Raw genomic sequence first — 26,279 nt, forward strand, 5'->3', positions numbered from 1 at the left:
ACCCCCCCCCCCTTTGTGTCCATTTCTCCCTTTGTAGTTTTAATGGGGGGATTTGGGGGTTCCCTCACGGGGGGGGGGGGGGGGGGGGCCTAACTCCCCCCCGGGCCGGCATTGAGGAAGTACGTGGTCATCTCCCCCTTGCCCTTGACCTTCACCAGCCCCCGGCACTCCAACGCGTAGCCCTTGGCTGCCAGCACTTGATACAGGTCCGTGGTCACCTAAAGAGGGGACAATGGGGTGATGGGAGGCAGTGGGATCATGGGGGGCAATGGGGAGCAATAGGGTGATGGGGGGCAATGGGGACAATGGGGGCCAATGGGAGCAATGGGGTGATGGGGGCAATGGGAGCAATGGAATGATGGGGGGCAATGCAGTGATGGCAATGGAGGGCAATGGGGGCCAATGGGGTGATGGGGGGCAATGATGTGATGGGGGTCCCACGAGGGTCCCCGCTGACCTGGATGCGGTCAGGAACGCCGGTGCTGTCCATGCGGCTGGAGACGTTCACGGTGTTGCCCCAGATGTCGTACTGGGGCTTGCGAGCCCCGATCACCCCGGCCACCACCGGGCCCATGTTGAGCCCTATGGGGACAGGGGGTCAGTGGGGGGGAGAGGGGAAAGGGGTAGGAAGGGGGAACAGGGAAAGGGAAGGCGGTGAGGAAGGGTTTGGGAGTGCTCGGGGGGGCAAAGGGATGTGCAATGGCAAAGGTAGAGGGATCTATAAAGGCTGTATAAGACGTATATAAAGGGTATATAAGGGGGTGTATAGAGGGCTTTATAAGGGGCTGTATAAGGGGTGTATAAAGGGTATGTAAGGGGGTGTATAGAAGGCTTTATAAGGGGGTGTATAAGGGGTGTATAAAGGGTATATACGGAGATGTATAAGGAGTATATAAGGGCGTGTATAAGGGGTGAATAAAGGCTATATAAGGGGGTGTATAGAGGGCTTTATAAGGGGCTGTATAAGGGGAGTATAAGGGGTGTAGAAAGGGGTATATATAGGGCATACAAGGGGTGTATAAAGGGGTATAAAGGGCATATAATGGGAGGTATAAAGGGTATATACAGGAGCGCATAAAGGGTCTATAAAGGGTGTATTAAAAGGGGTGCGAGCTCTGTGTGTGCACGGGGCAGGCGTGTGTAGGGGCCCTGCGTGGCGCTGACCGATCTTCATCTGGAAGTTGTTGAAGGAGTGCTCGTTGATGTACTTCATCTGCTCCATAAGCTGCATGGCGTAGTCGGCCAGCGCCGCAATGTGGCTGCGGCCCTCGCGGTCGTACGTGGCAGCGTTGAGCCCCGAGGCCGCCATGTACGTGCTGCCGATGGTCTTGATCTTCTCGAGCTGCCGGTACCGCTGCTCACTGATGATCTGGGGGAGGCACGGTGGGGCAATGGCACCTGGGACCGAGAGCTCTGTCCCCCTGTGCACTATCTCCTGCACCCCATCTCCTGCACACCGTCCCCTGGACCACATCCCTTGCACCCATCCCTGTGTGCTCCATCCCCTGTGAGCATCATCCCCTGCACCCCATCTCCTGTACCCTATCCCCTGCACCACATCCCTTGCACCCATCCCTGTGTGCTCCCTCCCCTGTCAGCATCATCCCCTGCACCCCATCCCTGTGCTCTCCATCTCCAGCACCCCACCCCTGTTAGCTCCATCCCTGTGAGCTCCATTCCCTGCACCTTACCCCATGTATCCCATCCCCTGCACACCACCCCTGTGGGGTCCAGCCCTGCCCCCTGCAGCCCCCCGTGCCGCCGGGGGCACCTCGTCGAAGTCAGCGATGATCTCGTTGAGCAGGCGCAGGCACTCCACACCCTCGTTGTTGGCCTCCAGCTCCACGTAGAACTCAGAGAAGTTGCTGATGGAGGCGAACATGACGGCCACGCACTCGCAGGACTGGTAATAGAGCTCGTCGTTGCGCCGCTCCCGCGCCAGGAAGTGCGCGGCCACGTCCTTGGGCAGGATGTTGTGCAGCAGCCGCCGGTTGTAGGCCTGCAGCTCCTCCATCTCCTCCTTCTCACCCGTGGCCTGCGGCGCACAGCACTCATGGGAAGTGCCCTGTGGCCCTGGAGCTGCACCATGGCCTGAAGGCCAACCATGGTGCGGGGATGGGATCGGGCATGGGGATGGGATTGGTCCTGGGGTGCTGGGATGGGATCAGTGCTGGGGCATGGGGAAGGGATTGGACACAGGGATAGGTTTGATCCTGGGGCCCTGGGGTGGAATCACTCCCAGGGCATGGGGATGAGATCAGGCACAGGGATGGGGATGGGGATTATCCCCAGGGATTGGATCCGGGATCATTTCCAGGGATGGGGATTAGTCCTGGGGATGGGATTGGGATCAGTCCAGGGGATGGGAATCACTCCTTGGGATGGGATCGGGATCGGGATCAGGATCAGTCCCAGTGCTCAGGGACTGGGATCAGGATCATTCCTGGGGATGGGATCAGTCCCAGGACTGGGATTGATTCCAGTCCCGGTGCCCCCCACAGCATCACCCCCGGGTCCTACCTGGAGCTTCCAGAGGAAGTCGAGGCGCGCGGTGGATTCCACCTGCTGCGCGTGCAGGTACAGCGCCAGCGCGAACAGCGCCAGCACTGCCGGCGTCACGATGCGCAGCGGCACCTTCCCCTGCGCTGCGCTGCGGGCACCACACGGTCACGTACTGACCTGCCCCAGGGACCCCAACCTGAACCCTGCCCTTTCGGGAGACCCCAAACCGGCCCCAGGGACCCAAACCTGCCCCAGGGACCCCAAACCTCCCCCCTGCCCTCCCCAGAGACCCCAAACCCACCCCAGGGACCCAAACCTGCCCCAGGGGTCCCAAACCTGCCCCCTGCCCACCCCGGGGACCCCAAACCTGCCTCAGGGACCCCAAACCTGCCCAACAGACCCAAACCTGCCCCCGGGACCCTGAACCCACCCTGGGGACCCTAAATCTCCCCCATCCTCACAACACAGCCCCCCAGGGCCTGTCCTGTTGCTGCCCACCCTCACCCCACTGGTGCCAGGTTCCCACTCACCATCTACCCTGGGTCCCATTGAAGGGGGGCCTGTGGGGAGAGGAGCTGGGGTCAGTGATGGGGACCCAGCACCGGGGTGGGGACCCCCAGGGGGGCACTGGGCACTCACAGGGCATTGGCCACCACCAGCAGGTCCGCGTTGTCGAAGAGAGCAGCCTGAGGCCCCTCCACCAGCACCAGGTACGAGGCCTCAATGGCCACCATGAGCAGCAGCTTCCCGATGCTGCTGATGTGCAGGAAGACGGAGCAGGCCAAGAGGCTCAGCACCACACTGTAGCTGAAGTACTGCGGGGACACCGCGGCATGGAGCAGCACCTATGGGTGCCACTGACAGCGCCCCACAGCCACAGGTACCCTGCACCCATGGGTGCCACTGACAGCACCCAACAGCCACAGATACCCTGCACCCATGGGTGCCACTGACAGCACCCCACAGCTGCAGGTACCCTACACCCATGGGTGCCCCCAACAGCACCCCGCAGCTGCAGGGACCCTGCACCCATGGGTGCCACTTACAGCACGCCACAGGGCCCCCACACCCATAGGTGCCCCCAACAGCGCCCCACAGCCCCAGGGCCCCCACACCCATGGGTGCCCCCGACAGCGCCTCGCAGCCACAGGACCCCCGCATCCATGGGTGCTCACCTCGGGGAAGTCGCAGACCAGCCCCTGGTGGTGGCAGAGCCCCGGGGGGGCTCCCAGGGCCACGTTGAGGGTGCGGAGCTCGCAGGGCCCCACGGCCTCAGGGGTGACGTTGAGCTCCCGGGCAGCGCAGTCCCGCAGCGCCGCCCGGCTGCAGGAGAACTGGTGGGAACAGGAGAGGGGTGAGCGGGTGACCCCCCTCCCGCAGCTCCCCCAGGCCCCCCCCAGCCCGGTTCACACCATGTTGATGAAGGCAGCGATGAAGACGAGGAGGACAGTGAAGACGCCAATGCCGGTGCTGCGGGCGCGGGACTGGACGATGCTCTGTGAGAGGCGCTGCAGCACGGTGGGGAAGAGCTGGGGGGTGGGGGGCAGGACCCGTCACACACAGCAGAGCCCCCCCCCGACCACCCCCCCCATAGCCCTGTACTCACAGTGACGCAGGAGTAGATGGCACAGACAAAGAGGATGGTGGCGAGCAGGAGGAAGATGCTGATGTAGGCACCGAGCATCAGTGGGGAGCTGGGGAGAGAAGGTGTGAGCACCAGGGGGTCAGGGGCTGGTTTTGGGTCTAGGGGGCTGCGGCACTCACTGGGGGAACATCACGATCTGGAGACAGCAGATGAAGCAGAAGACAAGGAGGGTGCAGGCCACGTAGCCACCAAAGCGGTCATCCACCTTCTTGGAATACTGCAGGAGGAGAGGGGTGAGCGTGGCGGAATGCAGGGTGGGATCAATGGGATAGGATGGGATCGATGGGATGCGTGGGGGCACACAGAGGGGACAGAATGGAGATGAGGTGGAAGGATGGAGGGAACATGGAGCCAATTGGCTGAGTGGGTTGCACAGATTTGAGGGGATGAAGGGTACCAGGGTGGTTCCCTGTAGCAGGGGATGGAGGGGAGATGAGGGCCTGGGAAGGGGATGGAGGGAAGATGAGGAGCTGGGAAGGGAATGAGGGGGAGATGAGGGGCTGGAAAGGGAATGGGGGGGAGATGAGGAGCTGAGAAGGGGATGGAGGGGAGATGAGGGGCTGGGAAGGGGGCTCTCAGGGGTCAGGAACCTTCTTCTCCAGCTCGGGGGTCTGGAAGGTCAGCAGGAACTTCTTGACGTGGTCCTTGCGGAGCTGGTCGATGCTGCGTGCGTCGATGGCACGGCTCAGGAACTCGTCCACCTCGTCCTCGGGGTTCAGGGTCTCCTGGGCACCACGGCTGGGGACAGCGGTGGGTCAGGACCCCACGGAGGAGCCAGCTGTGACCCCCCCACTGCCCAGCACAGGGATGCTTACTTGTCCTTGCTGGAGTCATCGATGCCCTGCAGAGACACAATGCGGGGGTCTCAGGGACACCAGCATGGATGAAGGGACCCCCAGGGATGACAGGGCCATGGGGCAAACCCTGGGGTCCCCACGGAAGGGGGACAGAGTTGGAATGGGGGGATCTGCAGGGGTTATCCCCCAGGATAGGGGTGTCAATGTCTGACACCAGTGAGGGTGGGAGAGCCCTGAGGGTCCCCGAGACTGATGAAGATGGGGGGGTCCCCAAAGGATGCTGAGGACAAGGGGAACCCCGGGGGGGGTTCCTCAGGACCATGGGCTGCGGGCACCCAGCAGCAGCCACAGGAAGGCATCAAGCAGCCAATCCCACCACAACAGGGCCCCCCCGGGGCCAGTGCCCCCGCCCCCCCCGGGGCCGCTCACCATCTGCCGGAAGGCTTTGGAGTCCTTGGTGCGGGAGAAGGAGCGCTCGGGCACCCAGCGTGGCATCAGCCCCTCGCTGGAGTTGGCGCGGGCGCGTTGCAGCTTGGCCAGGATGGCTTTCTCCTCCTTCTGTGAGGGGGGCACAGCCATGAGGGGTGACCCCCAAGTGTGGGGTGCTCCCCCCAAACCCTCTCCAACTCACTCGCTTCTGGCTGCAGCCCACAATGAGGAAGGTCTCAATGTTGTGCTCCTTGAGGTAGGCGTTGCGCTCGCCCCCGTGGCCTGGCTCCACCTCATAGTCCCCATTCAGGTACTGCAGCGTGGCCCAAGTGATGTGGATGCGCCTGGTGATGGCCAGGATGAAGGCGCCGAGATCCCTTTCTTTGCACCACATCACCCATCCTGGGCCTTATCCTTGTCCCAGCTCATCCCAATCTCAATCCTGGCTCATCTTGACCCCAATCCCAACCTATCCCAGAGCATCCTAATCCATATGCCAGCCCATCTTGACCCCAAACCCAGCCCATCCCGTGCCCCATCCCATCCCATCCCAGTGCCTATCTCATAGAATCATAGAATCATTAGGGTTGGAAAGGACCTTAAGATCATCTAGTTCCAACCCCCCTGCCATGGGCAGGGACACCTTACGCTAAACCATATCACCCAAGGCTCTGTCCAACCTGGTCTTGAACACTGCCAAGGATGGAGCATTCACAACCTCCCTGGGCAACCTATTCCAGTGCCTCACCACCCTAACAGGAAAGAAGAGCATCCTAATCCGTATCGCAGCTAATCTTGACCCCAAACCCAGCGCATCCCATTCCCCATCCCATTCCCCATCCCGGCCCATCCCGCCTCACCCGGCCTTGCCCCCCGCCTCCATGTGGTTGGCGAGGGTCACGTCGTTGGACCAGACGTCGAACTGCCACTTGCGCAGCCCCAGAACGCCACAGTGCACGCGCCCGCTGTGGATGCCCACGCGCATGTTCACGTTCACCCCCGTCACCTCGCGCACCAGCCTGCGGGCGGCACCGGCTCCACTCAGCACCAGCACGGGGACACCGGGCCCGGGGATGGGGCTCAAGGTCCCACTCACGAGATGGCCTCGATCATGTCCACCCCCATCTCCACGCAGCAGTGAGCATGGTCCCCGCGCGCCTCCGGCAGCCCGGACACGCAGTAGTAGCAGTCGCCCAGGATCTTGATGCGCAGGCAATGGTTCTCCTGCACAGGGAGGTCACTGGGGGGCTCCATGGACCCTCTGAGCCCCCCCCCAGCCCCATAACTCACCGCTGCCAACTTGTCAAAGCGGGCGAAGAGCTCGTTGAGCGTCATGACCAGCTCCTGCGCCGTGCACTGCGAGGCCAGGCTGGTGAAGCCCTCGATGTCCGCAAAGAGGATGCTGCAGGAGGTAGAGCGTGGCATGGAGAGCATCCCTCCCCCCATACCCAATGACCCCCCCCAAACCCCCCATACCTGACGTTGTCGTGCTTCTGGATGTAGATCTTGTGGAACATCATGTCCTCCTTCTTGGTGTTGATGTCCTCCTTCATCTCCATGGCCACATGCTGGGGCAGCACTGAGAGCAGCAGCCGCTCCTGCAGCCCAGCAGCACCCCATTACCGGGGGGGGGGCCTGAGGAACCCTCCCAGCTCCATTCGGGGACCCCAGGACGACCCCCCCAACCAACCTGCTGCCGGTTCTCACGCTGGAGGTGCAGCCGTGCCTGGATGTAGCCACGAGTCTCCTGGAAGGCCTGGCGCTGTGACACCTCGGCCGGGTAATGGGTGCACACCCCCACCACGTTGGTGCAGAGGAAGATGAGGGCATTGGCGATGAGCTGGGGGGGGGCACAGGCTCAGCAGGGACCCCCCCAGCTCTGCCACCCTCCTCTGCACCCCATAAGCCTGGCTCTGATATAGGGGGGCTGGTCCAAAGGAGCAGGGGGAGGCAGGGATGCAGGGACACAGGGGACCAGGCAAGGGTGAACATGGGAGACCCCGGGCTGTAGAAGACCAGGACAGGAGGGAAAGGGGTGCAAGGACCTGGGACGGGGTACGGATGCAGCCGGGCCCTCAGAAGCAGAGGAAGCCGGGGCAGGGCCGGGAAGCGGAAACGGCTGCAGCCGGAGCCCTGTGGTTTCCCCCATCCCGGTCCCTGTCCCCAGGGATCAGGGCCAAGGATATTTATAGTGCTCCAGTGGTCTGGGAGCAGGGCCACAGCGTGAGGTTAACCCCGCTTAGAGGGGGGCTTCCCCTCCTATGGCCTCTGTTCCCAGCACCACATTCCTGCCCCATGCCCATGGGGACAGCACGTGTTGCCAGCCCTAGCCAAGCAGGGCAAGAGTAACCGGTGGCCTCATACAATGAGGGGGGAGCACCCAGCCCTGGGGACAAGGGGACCCCCCCATACCCCTGCATCCCCCCAAGGAGCTCCTGCTGGCCCCACAACAGGGGCTTTGTGGGTGCTGGTGCAGCCCACAATGGTGGCTCTGTGCAGAGCCAGCGGGATGAGGAGCCCCCACCCCACAGGACGCTGACCCCCCCAACCCCCCGGGCATCCCTCCTGCATCCAGAATGTTCCATGTGCAAAGAGTCCAAGTGAAGAGAAGCCCAGTTCGGATGCTCTGTGATGGTGACCTCCATCCCACCCCCCCATCCCTACCTGCTTCCAGAGGAAGGGGTCGTTGGTGTTGCGGTGCCAGGCAATGGCGAGGTGCAGGCAGGAGAGGAGGACCCCAGCCAGCACGGCCGCGCGCATCCGCACCGGCAGCAGCGTGTACGTGATGTAGATGAAGAACACGCTCCACCAGACGCCTTCGGCCGCACTCTGGGGCGCCACAGCCACGGTGCCCAGCACCTGCACCCCGGCCAGCAGCCCCAGCACGACGTAGCTCACCACCCACATGTAGTCCTGGGGGAAGGCGCTGCGGCTGCAGAGCACCATGAGGAGCAGGAACAAGGCCATGGCAGTGGCCAGAGCAGCGGCCACCGGCACGTGTGGGGTGCCGGGCAGGCAGTGGAAGAGCAGCATCACCCCGCACACCAGCACCAGGACCCCCATCAGCACCGTCAGGCTGCTCTGGTTCATCTGGAAGAAGTAGCGCTGGTAAAGCCGCTCCAATTTGGCCGACTGGAAGCGTTTGGAGCGGAAAACCTGGAGCAGGCGCTGCCAGCACCCGGCTGCCGATGGTCGCCCCCCGCAGCCGCCACCGGCACCCTTTGGCCCTTTGGCTTCTCCATCCTCCAAGCCCAAATCAACCGGTTTGAGCGCCGGGTCCCCCGCGGGCCCCTTCTTGCCGTAGTGGTCCTCCTGCCAAGTGCAGCGCAGCCCCCGGGGGGGGCCCGGGGGCTCCATCTCAGGATCCTGCAGGCAGCTCATGTAGCGGGGGCTGCAGAGGCTGGCGCGAGGCCGGGCGCCCTTCTTGCCGTTGCGCTCCCCCCATGCTGTCTTCCGTTCGTCCACTTTGGGCACCAGGATGCCGCTGAACCACGACATGCTGCAGGGGCCGGGGGGCGGTCAGCAGCTCTCCGCGCCCCCCCCCCCCCCCCCCCCCCCCCCGACACCCGACAGGGACCCCGGTGCCCGCGGAAGAAGCGATTCCCGCACCCTGACATCGCGCCCACCCCCCGGGGAATGCTGACCCCAACCCCGGCCCCACAGGCCCCGCGGGAACGGCTGCTCCCGGTGCCTGGTGCCCGGAGCCCGGCCCTGCGGAGGCCGCCCCGGTGCTGTGACCTGCGGCAAAGCTGGACCCGTCCCCGGCGTCCCGGCCCTGTTTGTCTTGAACGGAGGCCAAGGAGCAGCACCGGGCACCGCGGCCCCGGGGCACCGAGAACCGGCCAGGACGTGGCGCACGCTCCCCGCCGCGGGCGAACGGACACCGGGAAGGGCCGGCCCCGGCGGCGGCCGCCTCCCCCCCCGCCCGCTCCGGACACGGTCCGGGGACCCCCGCCGAGCCCGGCCCGATCACCGCGGCCCCGCCAGCTTCCTCCCGGCCGCCGCACCGGTCACCCCAGGGGCCGCCCCGCTCCCGCCGCCCCGCGGCCCACCCCGATGCCGCCCCCCCCCGCCGCCGCCCCGGTCCCCGCGCAGCGCCTCGATCCCGGTGCCCGCCGTCACCGCGGCCGCCTCCCGCCGCCGCCGCCGCCGCCCCCGGCGCTCCCGCCCGGCCCCGCTCACCTCCGCCGCCGCCGCCCGCGGGGCCCCGCGCCTGGGAACGGCCCCGCCGCCGCCCGCTCCTACACGGCGGCAGCGCCGCAGCCCCTCCGCGCCATCCCGCGCCCAGGCCGGGCCCCCTCCGGTAGCGGCCCCGGTGCCGGTCACAGCCCCGAGCTCGAGCTCCGGCCCCGGCCCTGCCCCGGCCGGTGCCCGCCCCCCCGCACCCGGATCCGCTCCCGGGCGCTCCCGGCCCGCGGCCTTAAAGGCGCAGCGGCGGTGGCGGTGGCGGCCCCGGTGCGGCCCCGGTGCGGCGGGGGAGGCGAGGGCGGGCGCACGGGGGCGGCGGGCGCGCGCGCGGGCGGACCGGCACCCCCGGGGCCGCGCACACACACACACAGACACCGACATGGCGGGGACAACGGGGGCACGCGCAGCCGGGCACCCCCCGCCGGGAGCGCGCACACGCGCTGCCCCCCCTCCCCGTGCACACGCACCCAGCCCTTTGCGTGTGCCCCTTGCACACGCAGACATCGCCCCCGCCCTGCGCGGCTGCGCGCTCCCGCACACGCGGGCAGCCCCGTTGCACGCGTGTTTGTGTTGCACACGGGTCCCCTCGCACATCGATCTCCTTGCACAAGAACCCGCGCACCCCCCCAGGGCACCCGTGGCGTGCACGCGCACGCACCCTTGCACGCGCACACGCGTGCACAAACACCCGTGCGCTCACGCGGACGTTCTTGCACCCCCCCCCCCCGTGCACACGCAATCCCCCCCTATCAGGGCCCTGTGCTCAGGGCACCCCCACATCGGGGTCCTCTCTGCCCCCCTTGTCCGTGGGTCCGACGCTGCCTCCACCCCATTCCCGGTCCCCCCCGCCCCGGCCGCTCCCCCCTCCCCCTCCGCGGCGGCGGCGGGCCCCGGGGAGCGCAGATTAATCATTAATCATTAATTAGCAGCCGCCGCCGGGCGCGAGTCCCCGCGGGCCCGCACGCGGAAGTTCCGTCGCGGGGGGGGGGGGGGCAGAGACAGCAGGGGGGCCGGTACCGGTGCTCCCAATGCGGGGCACGGCGGGGACGCGGGGCGAGTGCATCCGCCTTTTACCCCCGGCCTGCCCCACGCGGGGCAGGGCCCCCGCATGCCCCATCCTGGTTGGATGCGGTACTCGGGGCTCCCGCACCCCCGACCACGCGCGGCGGCCCCGGGGCTGCTCCTTGCCGGTGCCGGTCCCCCCGCACACGGAGGGGTGCGGGCTGCGTCTATCCCCGGTGAGCTTCCCCCGGCTCCCGCACAAACGCACACGGCGCCGGTGGCTGCGGGGGCCGTGGGGCCGGACGACACGGTGATGGGCGCGGGGGCGGGCAGGCGGGGGCGGGGACGGCCGGGACGCCCCCGGCGGCCCCGTGTGATGCGGAGCGCGGCGGCGGCGGCGCGGCCCTTCCCGGTGGAGAACCGCGGTCGGGTGCGGGTGCGGCCCCGCCGGGATCCCGGGGGTTCCGGTGGGTGCCGCCCGGGATGTCCGCCCCGGCGCAGCCCGCGGCTCCCGGATCCTTCCAGGTGAGCGCACCGGGGCCCTTCCGCCCCCCTCGGGCCCGCTGCGGCCCGGTTCGGTTCGGTTCTACCCCGCAGAGCAGCCCGGGGCCGCGCCGCCCTGTGCCGCCCGGGACTGACAGGCGGCTGCCGCCGCTTCCCCCTTCAGAGCCCCCGGAGGCTCCCGAAGCGCAAGAGCCGGTTCAAGCGCTCGGATGGGAGCACCTCATCCGACACCACCTCCAGCATCCTCCGCAGGCAGGTGAGCGGCCCGCCCCGGCACCGGCACCGGGGTGGGGCAGCCCCGCCAGGCCCCCCCTCCCGCCGTGGCTCGCTCCAGGGAGCAGCAGCCCTGCGGCTCCGCGTTAAGGCTCGGACCGGGGAGGAGAGGCCGAGCTCCCCCGCCCCAGCCGCGGCACCGGCGGGAACCGGGGCTGGGCGCCGGCACCGGGCGCCGGTGGCATCGCAACAGCCGCTCCCCGCGGCTAAAAATAGCGAGTGCTGCGTCAGGGCCGGGCCGGCCGCGGGCACCGGCGCTGCCGGGGGGGGGAAGGGGGGGGGGGTGGGATCCGCCCGGGGAAACTGAGGCAGCGGAGAGCGAACGGGGAACGGGGGGGGTCCCGCTGGGCCGCCCCGCCCCGTCCATTCATCGACACCGGGGAGGGCACGGACACTAGCCCCCGTCTTACCTCACCGTCGGTTCACTCCGGCCCCAGCGCTCCTCCACTACCGGCGGGGCCGTGGGTACCCGGGAGGCCCCGGTGGGTTCCGGCAAGGGCGGCCCCCGGGGAGTGCAGGGGGTCCCGAGCCCCCGTTTCCCTCCCCGGGAACCCCCTGCAGCTCCGCTCCTGTCCTGGTCCCCCGAGGACACCCGGCCCCAGCCCCGCGCCCGTCGCGGCCCCTTCAGCACCTCGGAGAGGGCCCGGGCCGGCCCCGCCGCGCTGCCCGGTACCGGGGCCGGTGCCCGGTGCCCGCATCTGGTCCCGTATCCCCCGCCCCGCCGGGCCCGACCCGCGCATCCCGGGCCGGTCCCACCGGTGCCCGTTCCGCTGAGCGGTTCGGGGCGGGTCGCACCGGTCCCCCGGGGCCCGCCGCTGCCCCCCTGGTCGGGGGCGGGAGGGGGGGGCGCGGCGGGGGGGCGGGAGCGGCTCCGGCCCCGCCGCAGGGCTCGCCCTGCAGATGGGGCTGCCGCCGGCTCGGGGCAGGACGGGACGGGGCCGCCGCACCGGAGCATGGAGGTAGCGGGGGGACCCCCACACAGCAGCCCCGGGACCCCCGGCCGGGGCCTGCGGGGACCGCGCAGCCCCCTCCGGCCGGGAGCTGCCCCCTTCGCAACCCCCCCTCAGCCCACCCCGGGGCTCTTCCCGCTGCACCGGGGTCCCACCGGGAAGGGGTAGCCGCGACCCCCAGCACGCCCCCCCCGCCCCATGCTGAGCCAGCGGGGGCGGCTCCGTGCGCCCCTGGGGGGCGGCGGGAGGCGGAGGCGGGGACGGGCGGGGAGGGGCGGCAGCGGCGGCGGCGCGGAGCGGGCAGGGCCAGCGGAGCCCGAGCCGCAGCCGGAACCGGAGCCGGTGCCGGTACCGGAGGTGCGCGGGGGGGCGCGGGCGGCTCGGCTCGGCTCGCCCCGTCTATGTCGTTTTCTGACTCCAGCGCTACCTTCCTGCTCAACGAGGTACCGGCCCCGGTACCGGCACAACCGGGGCGGGGGGCCCGTGCCCGGGGTTGGGGGGGGGCTGTGATTGCGCACTGGGGGCTGTGCCTGTGGATGGGGCCTGGGCCCGGTGGGGGGGGTCCGGCCGCCCCCTTTGTTCCTCACCGCAGGGAGGAACCGGTCTCACCCCCCCCAAACCCCGGCAGGTGCCGCCGGGACCGGAACCGGGTGATGGGGAACCGGGTGATGGGGGGAGAATGTTCGTGATCCAGACCCCCCATGGGCGGCGGGGCCGGGGGCTGCGGGGCGGGGGGAGATGCTGTTACCGGTGGGGAGGTGAAGGATGCTCCGGGGAGTGGTGACGATGATGGGGGGGGGGGGGGGGGGGGGCGTGCTGGGGAGGCCATGTTGGGGGGTGCCTACTGGGAAACCATATTGCTGCGGTCGGGGGGGGGGCACCCCCGGTGCGATCGAGGGGGGATGCGCGGGGCGGGGGGGCGCGCAGCCACATCCAGGGGCCTATAAATATCTGAATGCAGCTTAACAGCAGGAACCGGTGATCACCGGCGGGGTGGTTGCGAACACGACACAAGCGGGGTCCCCCCCATGGGTCCCCCCGGGATCGCTGGGACTCGCTTTGGGACGGGGTTCGTGGGGTCCCTTGTGCCGGGGCCCCGCAGCCGGCCCGCACTGAGCCGCGGCCCCGCAGGGCTCGGCGGACTCCTACACCAGCCGCCCGTCCCTGGACTCCGACGTGTCCCTGGACGAGGACCGGGAGGGCGCCCGGCGCGAGGTGGAGAACCAGGCCCAGCAGCAGCTCGAGAGGGCCAAGGTACGGGGGGGGGGGGGGGGGGGGAAGGCACATTGCGGGGTTCGGCGGGGTCTGGGGTTCTGGTGAACCCCCCCTTTAATCCCTCCCCAGCACAAGCCGGTCGCCTTTGCCGTGCGCACCAATGTCAGTTACTGCGGGGCGCTGGACGAGGAGTGCCCGGTGCAAGGAGCCGCCATCAACTTCGAAGCCAAAGATTTCCTGCACATCAAGGAGGTGAAGGGGGGGTCTGGGGGGGGGGAAATCAGGGCCAAGGCCCCCCCCCCCCGAGGCCTCACCGTGTTCTGCCCCCCCCCAGAAATACAGCAATGATTGGTGGATTGGGCGCCTAGTGAAGGAGGGGGGGGACATCGCCTTCATCCCCAGCCCCCAGCGCCTGGAAGCCATGAGGCTCAAGCAGGAGCAGAAAGCCAGGTAAGGACCGGATGCCCCCAAACCGGGACCCCCCAAACCTCACTGACCCCCATTGCCCCCCCCGCAGGAGAGCTGGCAACGCCTCAGGCCTCGGCGACAGCGGGAGCCGGCGATCGCCTCCCCCCTCCTTAGGTAAGAGCCGGATCTGGCCTGGGGGGGGGGGGCACGCACGGTTCCCCATTTGCTGTCACCAACCCCTGCCTCTTCTCTCCCCAAGCCAAGCAGAAGCAGAAGCAGGTGAGTCCCAGGGGTGGGAGGAGATGGGGCAGAGACACACACCCCACCCCCCCAGTTATGTGGTGCAGAGCACTGATGTCCCCCCCCAGACACAGCACATCCCACCCTATGACGTGGTCCCCTCCATGCGGCCCGTGGTGCTGGTGGGGCCCTCGCTGAAAGGATATGAGGTACTGGGGGGATGGGGGGGCCTGAGCCCCTTGTCCCCTCCCTGCCCACCCCATGGCAGATGGTGGGGCCCAGGGGTGCCCACGGGGGGCCGGGCCCTGCTGCCGGTGCCATCTGCGGCTCCCGGTGCTCCCGCAGGTCACGGACATGATGCAGAAAGCTCTGTTCGACTTCCTCAAGCACAGATTCGATGGGAGGTGAGGCCCTGCCCCTGCCCCGGCCCCCCCCATGGCCATAGGGGGACACCCTGGCCCCATTGCCACCCCTCTGCCCCCCGCCAGGATCTCCATCACCCACATCACGGCTGACCTGTCCCTGGCCAAGCGCTCCATCCTCAACAACCTGGGCAAGCAGGCGATTCTGGAGCGCTCCACCACCCGCTCCAGCATCGGTGAGCGCCCCTGGGTTGCAGGGACCCCAAAGGGACCAGCCCAGCCTCATGCGCCCCCCCCCCCATGTCCCCCCCATAGCCGAGGTGCAGAGCGAGATCGAGCGCATCTTTGAGCTGGCCAAGTCCCTGCAGCTTGTGGTACTGGACGCCGACACCATCAACCACCCGGCCCAGCTGGCCAAGACCTCCCTGGCACCCATCATCGTCTATGTCAAGGTGTCCTCACCCAAGGTGGGGGGTACCCGCGGGTTTGGGGTGGGGTCCCGGGTGTCCCCTATGATGCCACCAGCCTCCTGTGCCCCCTCAGGTCCTGCAGCGGCTCATCAAGTCCCGCGGCAAGTCCCAAGTGAAGCACCTCAACGTGCAGATGATGGCAGCCGACAAACTGGTGCAGTGTCCCCCGGTGAGCCAATGGGACCCCCACTGGGACAGCCCAAGGGGCGGGGTCCGGACCCCCCTGACCCCTTTATGTGCCCCCCCCCAGGAGCTGTTTGATGTGATCCTGGATGAGAACCAGCTGGAGGATGCCTGCGAGCACTTGGCCGAGTACCTGGAGGTCTATTGGCGCGCCACGCACCACCCTCCGCACGCTGCACACGCCGCTCCATCGCCCCCGGGGCTGCCGGGGCTGCAGGTACCACCGTGCACCCCCAGTGCACCCCAATGCACCCCAGTGGGGCTGTGGCCACGCACCCAGCCCCTTCCGTGCCCGCAGAGCCAGCAGCTGCTGGGGGAGCGCGGGGAGCACTCACCGCTGGAGCATGAGAGCCTGATGCCGTCGGACGATGCTGGGGACAACTCGCCCCGGCCATGGGGCGTCGCGTCCCAGCGCGGCTCCCGGCACCTGCAGGAGGAGGAGGAGGAGGAGGAGGAGGAGTTCGGGGACCCCTACCCCGACCTGTACCAGCCCCACCGGCACCACAACAGCGGGATGCAGGGCCCCGGCACGCCCGAGCGCCAGAGCGAGCGCAACCACGACAGGAACTGGCAGCGGAGCCGGCCCTGGGCTAAGGACAGCTACTAGCGGAAGGCAGGGAAGGAGGGGGGGGGCCCGGCTGGGAAGCGGCCCCCCCCCAGCCCCGCACTGGGGGTGCTCAGACAATCTCCCCCCTCTCGGGGGCCTCCTCGGGGGGACGTCTTCAGCCATAAGCACAGGGGGTGGGGTGGGCGAGAGGACCCCCCTGCCCCTTCCCCGGGGACCAGGGCTCAGCCACACAGCTTTTCCCTGCCTCAGTTCCCCCCCCCCACATCCGCTGCCATGGGCACAGGGGCCAGGTCATGAGGGGGGTCAGGGTGAGCAGCAGACCCAAATGAAGGGGAAGGTGCCCCCCCCTTGTCCCTCCCCTGGCCCAGCCTGTGCCCCACCCCTGCATGGGACCCCCGGCATGAGGGGGCTGCACCAATCGCTTTGCTCTGCACCAAGTCCCCCCTCCCCGCGTCCTGGTCACCGCAACCACCCCCCATTGGGGACGTGGATGGGAGGGGGCAGCCAGACCCTGCCCATGGCCGGGGGGGGGGCCACCCCCTGCCTGCACTCACTGCCCCATCCCTGCTGTCCCTGTAGCTGCCACCGCACGTCACCGCACAGAGTCCTGTAAATACAGCATCCCCCCAACCCCGGGGGCTGCTCGATGAGAACACCCCCCCCGGGGCCCTTCGCAGGGAGGAGATGGGGGGGGCAGAGATTTGTTACAATTTCTTTTGTAGAAAGCACTGATTTCCCTGTAACCGGTTTCAGAAACACGAAAGTGCTGCGAGGGCTGTGTCCGTGTGGCCGGGGGGGGGGGGGGGAGGAACGGGACACAGGGCATGGGGGGGACACAGGGCAGGGAGAGCATGAGGAGGCGCTGTGTGGGACCAGGTTTATTCCTGCAGCCTGGAATTGCAGCTAAAAAACACGAGGATGGAGGGAAGGAAGGGACTGGAATAGCCCCGATGGGCACCAGCCCAGTCCCGGCAGGAGGAACCGGCCCCGGAGCCCCACCAGTCATGGGGAGGGTGGGAAGCAGGGCTGGGACAACGTGGGGGGCCCTTGGACCAAGTCTCTGCTGTCAGCAGTCCTGGATGCACCAAAAGCAGCCAAAAGGTCCTGGCAGCCCCTGATGCTGCTGCCATCGGGGGGGGGGGGGGTGCGCTGTCCCCACGGGGGAACCCGGGCTCAGGCGAAGATGGTTTCCTCGCGCCGCTTCTTGGTGAGGATGGTGCCGGGCTTGTGCTGGGCATCAGGGTGGTTCGCCAGCTCCGGCGGGCAGGAGGACACGGGGCTCTCCAGGATGGCCTGCTTCAGGTCGTAGAACACGCTCGAGTCCTCCTTGGTGAGGAAGGTGATGGCAACGCCGCTCTTCCCCGCACGGCCCGTGCGCCCGATGCGGTGGATGTAATCTGCAAGGGGGTGATGAGGAGGATCAGGCACCCCATAGCGCCCCCCACTGCTCCCCACTGCCCCTCCACAGCTCACCCTCGATGTTCTTGGCCATGTCATAGTTGACCACCATGGAGACGTCATGGATGTCAATGCCACGTCCGGCCACGTCAGTGGCCACCAGGATGTCCTTGGCCCCGGCCTTCAGGTTGGAGAGGGCAAACTCCCGCTGCTCCTGGCCCTTGCCTCCGTGCAGCGTGCAGGCGTTGTACTGCGAGGGTGAAAGGAGGGGTCAGGCAGGGCCTGGAGCCCCCCACCCATGGGGTCCCCATGGGCAGGGGGGACACAGAGTGGGGAGGGTCCGGCCCAGGCTCACCCCCATCTTCTCCAGGGACTTAGCCAGCACATCGCAGCCCTTCTTCTGGTTGACGAAGATGATGATGGGGGGGTCAAAGCCCTGCTCCAGGATGGCCAAGAGCTTCTTCCTGTTGTGGAGGAGCAGAGCGGGGCTGAGGAGCCTCTCCCAGAGCTCCCTCACCCACAAATACCCCTGAGCACCCCCGAGACCCCTCCTCCTGCTCCAGCAGCCCCATCCTCACCTCTTCTCTGACTCGGACATGAGGAACACCTTCTGCTCCACCCGCTCATGGGGTTTGCCAGCGGAGCCGATGTAGACCACGGCAGGGCGGCGGAGGTAGCTGCGGGCCAGGCGCTCAACAGCTGGAGGCATGGTGGCCGTGAACATGACGGTCTATGGGAGCACAGGGCAGGGAGCGATGGGCCCAGAGGGGCAGGAGCGGGACTGCTGCTCCCTGCAGCCCTCTGCTCCCCACGGCAGCACCCACAGCGCTGCCTCCCCCAGCACCCACCTGCCTGTATTTGTGCTTCCCTGACTCGAAGTTGGCCAACATCTTCTCGGGGTCCTCGGCCTCGTCCGTGTCTGGTTTCTGGTTGGTGACAGGCATGTGCTCCAGGATCTTCTGCACGTCCGGCTCAAAGCCCATGTCAATCATGCGGTCTGCCTCGTCCAGCACCACGTATGTGCAGCGGCTCAGCACCAGGTACCGGTTCTCCAGCACGTCAATAAGACGGCCTGGGGTGGCGATGACAATCTGGGGGAGTCAGGGGGGTTGGTGGCCACAGGCTGGGGGTGAACTGCAGCCCCCAGGACTCCTCCGTGCGGGGCACTCACCTCACAGCCCATGCGGAGGCGGAAGCCTTGGTCCTCGCGGGAGATGCCCCCGATCACTGCCACCGTGCGGATGCCCAGAGGTTTCCCAAATTTGATGGTTTCCTCCTCAATCTGCTGGGCCAGCTCACGGGTGGGGGCCAGGATGATGGCGTAGGGACCCTGGTCTGACTCCTCAATGCTGCAGCACGAGCAGGGCACAGCCACGTCACCCCCAGTGCCACGTGTCCCCCCTCTGTGCAGTGTCCCCCTGCCCTGTTGATCGCTGGGGCTCATGCCCCCCACGTGCAGTGTCCCTGGCCCCCCATACCGGTCAATCTTGGGCAGGGTTGTGATCCACACGAGCAGCGGGATGAGGAAAGCCGCTGTTTTGCCGCTCCCGGTCTCAGCCACTCCGATGATGTCCCGGTTCTGGAGGCCGATGGGGATGGCCTGGCGCTGGATGGGGGTGGGCTCCTGGCGAGGGGAGCGGCAGGGGATGAGTACAGAACCCCCCCCTCCCAGCGCTGACCCCCCCCCAAAGCAGCCCCCATTGCCCACCTTGTAACCACACTTGTCAATGACCTCCAGGATGTGAGGCGGGAGAGACGAGTCCTTCCAGGAGCGGATGGGGTTGGGGATCTTGCCCCCCTTGGTGGTGATGCTGTAATCCTCGCGGAAGATGCGCCAGTCCCTGTCCGTCATCTCATCCAGCTTCTTCTGGGACCAGTGCCGGTCGTCCCAGCGCTGCTTCGCCTCCTTCTTCCGCAGCTTCCGCAGCCGAGCCCTGGGTGTGGGTAAGGAAGGGGCTGGGGCTCACCCTGTGGGAAGGCTAGAACCATCCTGCCCTCATCCAAGCTGCACCCAGGCCCAGCAGAGCCCCTGGGCCCCCCCCCCCAGCTCACTCCTCCTGCTCCTTCTCCTCTAGTGTCCGCCTCTTCTCCATGAGGTCCCCGTAGAAACGTGACTGTTCCCGTTTCTGCTGCTTCAGGTCGATGCCTGCGATGAAGCCCCGGCCCAGGAGCTGCACTTGGTGCCTCTCCTTGTACCTGGAGCAAGGGGTGGGTGCATCAGGAGCTGCTCCACACCCCCAGGGAACCCCCCCCAGCCCCAGGACCCCCCCACTCACAGCGGGTTGTAGTCAATGGAGGTGTCCTCTGAGGCGTCCCACTCAAACACAAACTTGCGGTCATTGAGGTGCCGCGTCCGCCTCCGCTTCTTCACCCCACCCAGGTACCGCTCCTGGGGAGCAGAGGCTCAGTGGCAGAGTTCTATCCCCGCCGCAGCCCTCCCAGGGTCACCCCAGACCCACCTTGATGGCGTGGAGCTCCTTGCTCTTGTCCTTCTCCTCCCGGATCTTCTGCCTGCCCTCCTCATCCTCGGTGCCGTTTGTGTCCCGCTCCATACGCTCCCGGCGCTCCCGTCGCTCCCGCTCCTGGGGGTCTTCTGGGGAGCACGAGAAGGGCTCAGAGCCCAGTACAACCCCACGTAGGGCCGGGAGGGCTCCGGGGGGGGCATCCCCTTACCCAGCATCTTCCTCCCCATCTCCTGGAACTGCTTCCTCTTCTTCCTCTCCTCCTCCAGCAGGCGCTGCCGCTCCTCCACCTCCTGCTGCCGTCGCCGCAGCGCCTCAGCCTCCCGCTCCGCCTTGGACAGGAACTTGGGCTGGGACAGAAGGGCAGGGTCACAGCAGGTCTGGAAGTGCCCCCCCCTCAAATCCCATCCATCCCATCCCAGGGGGGAGGCTTCAGCTCCAGCTCCCACCTTGGATTCCGCCTCCTCTTCAGCCTTCTTCTTGGCCAGCAGCTCCTCCAAGGACAGCGGCTGTGCCTGCAGATGTGGGACGAGCCGATCAGCCCAGTGGGGGCTCTGCCTCGCCAGAGGGATTCCCACATTCCCAGAGCCATTCCCAGCCGAATCCCTCCTCACCTTGTCCTTCCTCAGGGTGTTCTCCTCCTCCTCATCTGCTCTGCGCGCATCCCGCTCCTTCCGGGACTTGGAATCCTTCCCCCTGCCCGGGGACAAGCTTCCAGCCAAGAACCGGGGATCAGGAACCGAGCACAGCGCCGGGGCCCCGCAGAGCCGCTCCTGGAGGAGCAGGGGCACCCCCAAGCCTCCCAGGGCTCACCTCGAGCGCTTCCTGTCCTTGTCCCGCCGGTGCCCATCCTTGTCCCGCTCCTTCTTGCCCCGGTCCCGGTCGCGCTCCTTGTGCCGCCGATCCCTACGGAGCGGGGTCCTTATGGCCCAACCCCGCCCCCCCCCCCCAGCACCCCCCCGCCCTTCGGGGGGAGCCCCCCCCTCACCTCTCCGCTGACTTGGACCTGGACCGGGAGCGCGAGCGGCTCCCCCGCCGCCTGTCCCGGGACCGGTGCCGCTTCCTGTCCTTGGCGGGGGAACCTTTGCGGTCCCGGTCGCGGTCCCGGTCGCGGTCCGGGGAGCGGGAGCGCTTCCGCTCCTCCTTGGCTGCGGGGGACGCGTCCCGCTCCTTCTTGTCCGCCAGCTCCCCGGCCATCTGCGGGGACAGCGTCAGGGAGCCGGCCCCGGGAGGGAGCAGGGCCCGGCCCCGGGGACCCGCTCCGGCGCTCGGGGGCTCCAGCAGCCCCCGCGTAACCCCCGGCCCCGCTCACCGCCACCGCCGCCGCTCCGGGCCTCAGCGTCCCGCTGCCGCCATGGCCGCCGCGGGGCACGCTGGGAAGGCGAGGCCGCCTCCGCGCAGGGACTACAACTCCCAGCAGCCCCCGCGGCCGCAGCACCGCCGAGACGCGCGGCTCCCTCCGCCGGCAGCGCGGCTCCCCCCGGCCCTACCGTGACACCCCCCCGTGACCCTCATTCCCGAGCGGGAAAGACCCCTTTGAGCCCCCCCCCCCCCCCCTCCCCGTTGAACCCCGACACCCCCCAAAAGAGGACTCCACTCCCACTGCACGTCGGTGGGCATTATATTTCCGATAATAAATAAGCTTTTAATAACACTGACCATGGAATAGAGACACCACCCCCCCCCCCCCCAACGACAGTCCATAAAACAGCTACCCCCCCCCCCCCCCCCACAGCGCCCCCCACCCCACCGGGGGCAAGCAGCAGATGAGGGACAGGGTGGGGTAAAAAGGGATGAGTCCATGAATGAGCCCCCCCGGGGTTGGGGGGGGCTGCCAATCACCCTCCCTCGAGACCCACCCCCACCCATGGCAGCTCCATGGGGGCTGGAAGCAGGGTGGATGGGAGGGGGACAGGCACCCCATTGGCATCAGGGGGGGCTCCAGGGCCAGCCCCCCCACCCCATCCTGGGGACTCAGGGCAGGAAGACACTGGGGGGAGTGGGGGGTGAGGGGGTTCATTGGCAGGCAGCCCCCCATTCACATGACGGAGCAGCTTTTTGCCTTCTCCTTCTTGAAGGTCGAGGAGATGAGCTCAGAGCGGCTGGGGAGGTGCAGGAGTCTCTTGGAGAGGCTGCGGGGGGGGCTTCGAGGGGGCTGCAGGGGGGGTTTGCTGAGGCAGATGCCAGACACGGTCCGGAAGATGCTGTGGACGCTCTTCTCCGAGGTGAAGGCCGAGCACTCCAGGTAACCCTCTGCTCCGAGCTGCTTGGCGGCCGCACAGCCCTGCAACAGCCCCTGGTGAGGCCAAACCCCCCCCGAGCACCCCAACACCCCCCCCGGCACCCCCCAACCTGCTCATAGGAGATGGGTGCCTGCTTCTGGTGGGAGAGCTCCATGAGGGTGCTCAGGTCTGTCCTTAGGTCTGTCTTGCAGCCGATGAGCAGCACCCGCGTGTTGGGGCAATAGTCCAGGATCTCTGTTTTCCACTGCAGAATGGGGGGGACACAGTGCTGGTGTCAGTGTGAGGGGACCCCAAAACAGCCTCCCCCCCCTCCCCATGCCACCCACACCTTCTTGGCCGCGCTGTCCAGGGTCTCAGGGCGGCTGATGTCAAAGCAGAGCAGGACAGCATCCGAGTCACTGTAGCAGAGGGGACGCACGTTGTCATAGTAGGGAGAACCTGGGTGGAAAAGGGGGTGTCACCACACAGCACCCCCATAAAGGACCCTGGAGGTGATGGCAAAGGGTCACAGCCCCCCTTTGCCAGAGCTGGGGGGGGCACAAGCAGCTCTAACCCCCCTCCAAAGCACCACCTCCGCTCCCCGCAGCCCATCAGCGACGGGAAATGGATCCCGTGGTGTTTATGTAACAACCACCCCCCCCATCCCCACCCCCACCCCCCCCCCCGCTGGGGAGCCCCAACAGCAGCACCGGGCCTTGGGGGGGCAGCGGGACATGGGGGGACCGCGGGACATGGGGGGACCGCTGCCACCCTCCATGGGGTCCCCAGGGAGCCAGAGTCACTGGCACCACCGTGGGGACCGCAGGGAGAGTCGGCACGGGGGGGGGGACACGTGGGGGCAGTGGGGAGCCCCTGTGGGTATTGGGGGGCCCCGGGGGGGGGCCCATCGCCACCCCCAGACCCCGAAGGGCCGCGGAGGGGGTTTCGCAGCCCAGACGCTCCGTGCGTGGAATAGCAAAGAGGCTGCGCCAGCGCATCGCCATGGCAACGCGGGGACCGCGGGTGGCGGGGACCCCCCCTCGGGCGGAGGGGACACTGCAGCACCCGGGCAGGGCTGTCCCGGCCCCCCCAGCGCCGCGGGGAGCGGCAGATCCCGGGGTCCCCGTTACCCCCCCATTCACAGGCAGCCCCGCAGGGACGCAGCGCCCCAATATCGAACGGGGGGGTCATAGGGATGGGGAAACCCCGTTAGGAAGGGGGTTACACTATGGCACCCCATGGGGCCGGTCCCCGGGGGGGCCCTATGCCAGCCCCCCCCCATTGCAGGCCTCCCTCTGCTGCAGCCCCCCAACCCCATAGACCCCAAACCACCCTCCCCCGATAACCCCCGCCCACACCAAGCCCCACCAGGGCCAGCGTTGCCCCCGCCCCGGAGGGAACCCCCGTTCATGCACCCCCCGGTACCGGAGGGAACCCATCCCAGTGCATTGACCCCGGTACCGGAGGTGTCCCAGAGGCTCAGCTCCACCCGTTGCTCCTCGCTGGCCAGACACGCTGTGTAGTTCTCAAACACGGTGGGCACGTACGTCTGTAACGGCACCGAGAGCGTCAGCGCCCGGCCCCGGTGCCGGTGCCCGGTGCTGGGTGCCGGTCCCGGCTCACCTCGGGGTAGCAGTCCTTGGCCAGCACCTGCAGCATGGCCGTTTTACCGCACTGCACATCGCCCACCAACACCAGCTTGCAGCGGGCCGGGACCGCCGGTACCGGCCTCCGCTCCCGCATGGCGGCGGCGCGGAGGCCCCTACACGACACCCACCAGCCGGCCCTGCGCCCCGCCGCCGCAGCGCCGTTATATAAGCCGCCGCCGCCGAGCCCCGCCCACGGCGGCGCCCGGTAGCCAATCATCGCGGCGACTCCCGGCTCGCCGACCAATGGCGGAGAGGAGGGGTCCGGCCTGGGGCCGGTCCTCCAAGCCAGGGGGCGCCCCGTCTGGCTGACCGCGGAAGCGGGGCTCTGCTCCCGCCCAAGCCGGAAGTGGCGGTTGCTAGGAGACCGGAGGGACGCCGGTGGGTGCTGTGGGGCGCATTCGGTACCGAGATCGTGGACAGGGAGGGGTGAAGGGGGGGCTGGAGGGACCCCAAAGTGTGGGGGGTGTTAGAGGGGACCCCAACGGGGAGGAGATGGGGGGGGCCGGGACCTCCCGCCTCACCCCGTGCGCCCGGGCACAGCCGCCATGGCCGGGAAGCGCCGCTCCCGGGCAGCAGTCGCCGTGTCGGCGGACGACAAGCTCCTGCTGCTTCAGAGCCAAGCGCTGGCCGAGGAGGAGGCGGCCAAGAGGAAGGGGGAGATGCTCACCCGGTTCCTGAAGGTACCCGGGGGGCTACGGGACGGGGTAGCCGGGTGCCCCCCCCATTGCCCCCGCTCCTGCTCACGGCCGTGCCCCGCTCAGCACAAGCTGGCCCAGGAGGAGCAGAGCAGCGCCCTGAGCCTGCACAAGCTCCACGAGCAATGGAGGGCGGTGCTGCGGGAGGCCAAGACCTCGGAGCTGCGCCGGGATGTGCATGTCCTCAGCCGGGCCTTCGCACGGGTCATGGACTGCAAGGACGGCGTCATCGAGGTGAGCGCGGGTCCGGTGGGGCCGCGGCAGCGTCGGGACCCCCCGCGCTCTGTGACAGCCCCGACCCTGCAGGCCCTGGCCGCAGACCTGGAGGAGGCGGAGGAGCAGCACGGCCAAGCCCTGCGCAGCCACTTGCTCAATATGGACCGGCTGCTGCAGCTGCAGCGCTGCCGCCTGGCGTGCCTGGAGGACGGGTACCGGGCCCACCTCCAGGCCATGCAGGCTGCCTTCGAGGAGGAGAGGTGCGGCAGGAGCAGGGGGGCAACAGTGGCACCCGCTGCCTGTCCTGTGCTGGTGCTGAGCACCCTGCTGGAGCCACCCTCAGCCAGCAGCTCCCCTGTGCTTCCCACAGGAGAACCATCGTGGAGCAGCATGAGCGGGAACGCTGCTACCTGCAGGACGTGGCGCTGGGCACGGAGCAGAATCAGGCCAAGAACGACTTGGACATCACGCTGAAATTCCAGAGTTCCCTGGACGACATCAAAAACGAGGCAGGGGCAGGGGCAGGAACCGGCCGGGAGCCTTCAAGGGTGAGGTTTGGGGAGTGGTGGCTGACACGCTCTGTGCCTGTGCCCGTGCCCAGAGTCTGCAGGAGAAGCAGTACACCCGCCTGCAGATTGGGGCAAAGCTGGAGGAGCTCTGGAAGCAGGTCCAAAGCACCCTGCAGGGCTATGCCGAGGCCACCGAGCAGCAGAGGGTAGCTTTCGAGGTGCTCAAGCAGAAGGACGAGAAGAGCTCCAGGGAGGTGGAGACGCAGACGAAGAAGCTGCAGAAGCTGCAGGTTGCAGCAGGGCACAGGGGTGAAAGTGGGGGCACTGGGGACCCCATCCCCATCCTCATGGCCCCGTCCATCACATTCCCACCGTCCCCAGGGCTCGATCACAGCCATCAGGAGCCGACTTGTGGCTCTCATCCAGGAGAGCGAGGAGCAGAACCGGCGCATGCGGGAGGAGAAGGAGAAGGTCCTCGGGCAGCTCCGGGAGCTCAGGACTGAGATGAACCAGATGGGCACTGATGCCCACGACAGCCTCCTCAGACTCACCCTGCAGAGCGGTGCTGCCCTCAAGGCGCTGGCACGGGTGACAGAGAAGGTGAGAGGTGCTGAGAGCCCCTCAGGGTGGGAATTCCACCTACCCAGCCCTCCCTGCCCTCTCTTGCATCCCCCCCAGGCCCAGCACATCTTGCGCCTGGCCGAGATGTGCCGCAGGATGGAGACGGAGGAGGAGAAGGTGCTGCCCTTTTACCCATCCTCGCTGGAGGAGGAGGAGGAGGAAGATGCCCGGCAAGTCCTCCAGGAGACACCAGTGGAGGCACTGGCCTGGGTGAGGAGCTGAAGCCCCCCGTGGGGCTCGGGGCCGGATCCGGGCTTGGGAATGGTCCATGGCCAGGCTGAGGACCCCTTGCCTTGCCTCTTGCCCAGGCCGTGCAGGACTACGCCGGGCTGGAGCGCTTCTGGCAGCGCTTCAACAAAGCGAAGCTGGAGGAGCAGGCGCTGGAGCAGCAGAGGGCGGCGCTGAGCCGCAGGAACCGGCGCCTGCGGGACCTGCTCCGGCAGTACCTGGACGGGATCTCCATCCCGCAGGAGGTGCTGAGCGAGCCCAACCCGCTCCTCGCCGTCAAGCACAAGAGCTGCATCCCCAGGGCCCTGCCCCACACCGGCGGTAACTGCGCTGTGCATCCCAAGACCCACCTTCAGCCCATCCATGGCTCCACCAGCACTGCCTGAGACCCCCCAGTGCAGCCCCGGACACTGCAGTGACTGGGACAGCCTGGAGGTGCCATAAAGGAGCTAAATTGCACACAAAACTGTGCTCCGGGGTCTTATTTCTGAAATAAGCTGAGCTTTGGTGTGGGTCTGTCACCTCCCGCTTGTGTTCAAGGTG

General features: G+C 67.8%; 6 protein-coding genes across 10 annotated transcripts in view; 2 read left to right on the top strand and 4 right to left on the bottom strand.

Moving 5' to 3' along the window:
* Positions 1–22,585, bottom strand: part of KANSL2 (KAT8 regulatory NSL complex subunit 2) — a 36,288-nt gene extending 13,703 nt beyond the window's left edge. The window contains exon 1 of the mRNA XM_057406706.1: positions 22,581–22,585. The gene's annotated coding sequence lies outside the window, so the exon portion shown is untranslated. The remainder of the gene's footprint in view (positions 1–22,580) is intronic.
* Positions 84–9,688, bottom strand: ADCY6 (adenylate cyclase 6). 2 transcript variants are annotated; one of them, XM_057406701.1, is made up of 22 exons: positions 9,556–9,688; positions 8,038–8,872; positions 7,064–7,213; positions 6,850–6,971; positions 6,664–6,775; positions 6,470–6,597; positions 6,234–6,392; positions 5,576–5,717; positions 5,374–5,502; positions 4,963–4,988; positions 4,738–4,885; positions 4,267–4,364; positions 4,109–4,196; positions 3,915–4,031; positions 3,678–3,836; positions 3,142–3,317; positions 3,033–3,062; positions 2,521–2,650; positions 1,772–2,035; positions 1,165–1,369; positions 458–582; positions 84–218 (listed from the first exon to the last, which is right to left on the bottom strand). In XM_057406701.1, the coding sequence occupies exons 2-22, from the start codon at positions 8,869–8,871 to the stop codon at positions 90–92; spliced, it is 3,471 nt and encodes a 1,156-aa protein (XP_057262684.1). In that variant the 5' UTR covers position 8,872; positions 9,556–9,688; the 3' UTR covers positions 84–89. The 2 variants fall into 2 exon arrangements, with proteins under 2 accessions (XP_057262684.1, XP_057262683.1); XM_057406700.1 differs by having other exon boundaries at positions 6,470–6,775.
* Positions 10,927–15,817, top strand: CACNB3 (calcium voltage-gated channel auxiliary subunit beta 3). 3 transcript variants are annotated; one of them, XM_057406710.1, is made up of 14 exons: positions 10,927–11,088; positions 11,231–11,323; positions 13,422–13,544; positions 13,635–13,757; positions 13,840–13,955; positions 14,023–14,087; positions 14,173–14,192; positions 14,282–14,362; positions 14,499–14,557; positions 14,642–14,751; positions 14,831–14,982; positions 15,059–15,154; positions 15,236–15,385; positions 15,467–15,817. In XM_057406710.1, exons 1-14 carry the CDS (start codon positions 11,047–11,049, stop codon positions 15,773–15,775), a joined length of 1,539 nt encoding a protein of 512 aa, XP_057262693.1. In that variant the 5' UTR covers positions 10,927–11,046; the 3' UTR covers positions 15,776–15,817. The 3 variants fall into 3 exon arrangements, with proteins under 3 accessions (XP_057262693.1, XP_057262692.1, XP_057262691.1); XM_057406709.1 differs by lacking the exons at positions 10,927–11,088; positions 11,231–11,323 and adding an exon at positions 12,149–12,299; XM_057406708.1 differs by lacking the exons at positions 10,927–11,088; positions 11,231–11,323 and adding an exon at positions 12,570–12,733 and having other exon boundaries at positions 15,467–15,816.
* DDX23 (DEAD-box helicase 23) lies at positions 16,878–21,051 on the bottom strand. 2 transcript variants are annotated; one of them, XM_057406704.1, is made up of 17 exons: positions 20,918–21,051; positions 20,585–20,793; positions 20,410–20,502; positions 20,211–20,307; positions 20,046–20,111; positions 19,808–19,946; positions 19,594–19,724; positions 19,411–19,523; positions 19,187–19,330; positions 18,843–19,068; positions 18,613–18,758; positions 18,306–18,483; positions 17,983–18,225; positions 17,713–17,864; positions 17,490–17,598; positions 17,210–17,384; positions 16,878–17,133 (listed from the first exon to the last, which is right to left on the bottom strand). In XM_057406704.1, exons 2-17 carry the CDS (start codon positions 20,791–20,793, stop codon positions 16,910–16,912), a joined length of 2,445 nt encoding a protein of 814 aa, XP_057262687.1. In that variant the 5' UTR covers positions 20,918–21,051; the 3' UTR covers positions 16,878–16,909. The 2 variants fall into 2 exon arrangements, with proteins under 2 accessions (XP_057262687.1, XP_057262685.1); XM_057406702.1 differs by having other exon boundaries at positions 19,594–19,727.
* On the bottom strand, positions 21,450–23,627 carry RND1 (Rho family GTPase 1). The gene is made up of 5 exons (XM_057406711.1): positions 23,442–23,627; positions 23,280–23,367; positions 22,168–22,277; positions 21,949–22,083; positions 21,450–21,880 (listed from the first exon to the last, which is right to left on the bottom strand). The coding sequence occupies exons 1-5, from the start codon at positions 23,559–23,561 to the stop codon at positions 21,635–21,637; spliced, it is 699 nt and encodes a 232-aa protein (XP_057262694.1). The 5' UTR covers positions 23,562–23,627; the 3' UTR covers positions 21,450–21,634.
* A 159-nt stretch (positions 23,628–23,786) lies between these two features.
* Positions 23,787–26,256, top strand: CCDC65 (coiled-coil domain containing 65). Its single transcript, XM_057406713.1, has 9 exons — positions 23,787–23,845; positions 24,008–24,147; positions 24,229–24,396; positions 24,469–24,638; positions 24,749–24,887; positions 24,980–25,177; positions 25,269–25,487; positions 25,566–25,718; positions 25,817–26,256. The coding sequence occupies exons 2-9, from the start codon at positions 24,013–24,015 to the stop codon at positions 26,120–26,122; spliced, it is 1,488 nt and encodes a 495-aa protein (XP_057262696.1). The 5' UTR covers positions 23,787–23,845; positions 24,008–24,012; the 3' UTR covers positions 26,123–26,256.
* Positions 26,257–26,279: the final 23 nt, after the last annotated feature.

Source organism: Pezoporus wallicus, unplaced genomic scaffold (genome assembly GCF_028554395.1).
Source record: "Pezoporus wallicus isolate ANWC-B61680 ecotype Strahan unplaced genomic scaffold, APGP_CSIRO_Pwel_v1 contig_14269, whole genome shotgun sequence".
NCBI classification, from domain to species: domain Eukaryota; kingdom Metazoa; phylum Chordata; class Aves; order Psittaciformes; family Psittacidae; genus Pezoporus; species Pezoporus wallicus.

Coding starts and splice junctions, on each gene's coding strand:
- DDX23 (XM_057406702.1), bottom strand. CDS start 20,793: ATGGCCGGGGAGCTGGCGGACAAGAAGGAGCGGGACGCGTCCCCCGCA. Junction 19,947..20,045: donor AAGAGGAGGCGGAATCCAAG/GTGGGAGCTGGA, acceptor CTTCTGTCCCAG/CCCAAGTTCCTGTCCAAGGC. Junction 18,226..18,305: donor GCCTCCGCATGGGCTGTGAG/GTGAGTGCCCCG, acceptor TGACTCCCCCAG/ATTGTCATCGCCACCCCAGG.
- CACNB3 (XM_057406710.1), top strand. CDS start 11,047: ATGTCCGCCCCGGCGCAGCCCGCGGCTCCCGGATCCTTCCAG. Junction 14,363..14,498: donor CCTCGCTGAAAGGATATGAG/GTACTGGGGGGA, acceptor GTGCTCCCGCAG/GTCACGGACATGATGCAGAA. Junction 15,155..15,235: donor AACTGGTGCAGTGTCCCCCG/GTGAGCCAATGG, acceptor GCCCCCCCCCAG/GAGCTGTTTGATGTGATCCT.
- ADCY6 (XM_057406700.1), bottom strand. CDS start 8,871: ATGTCGTGGTTCAGCGGCATCCTGGTGCCCAAAGTGGACGAACGGAAG. Junction 5,503..5,575: donor TGGGCTGCAGCCAGAAGCGA/GTGAGTTGGAGA, acceptor CCCCCCTCACAG/AAGGAGGAGAAAGCCATCCT. Junction 1,370..1,771: donor TCATCGCTGACTTCGACGAG/GTGCCCCCGGCG, acceptor TGCCTCCCCCAG/ATCATCAGTGAGCAGCGGTA.
- CCDC65 (XM_057406713.1), top strand. CDS start 24,013: ATGGCCGGGAAGCGCCGCTCCCGGGCAGCAGTCGCCGTGTCGGCGGAC. Junction 24,888..24,979: donor TGGACGACATCAAAAACGAG/GCAGGGGCAGGG, acceptor GCCCGTGCCCAG/AGTCTGCAGGAGAAGCAGTA. Junction 25,719..25,816: donor CAGTGGAGGCACTGGCCTGG/GTGAGGAGCTGA, acceptor CCTCTTGCCCAG/GCCGTGCAGGACTACGCCGG.
- RND1 (XM_057406711.1), bottom strand. CDS start 23,561: ATGCGGGAGCGGAGGCCGGTACCGGCGGTCCCGGCCCGCTGCAAGCTG. Junction 23,368..23,441: donor CCAAGGACTGCTACCCCGAG/GTGAGCCGGGAC, acceptor GTGCCGTTACAG/ACGTACGTGCCCACCGTGTT. Junction 21,881..21,948: donor CACCCATCTCCTATGAGCAG/GTTGGGGGGTGC, acceptor GGGCTGTTGCAG/GGCTGTGCGGCCGCCAAGCA.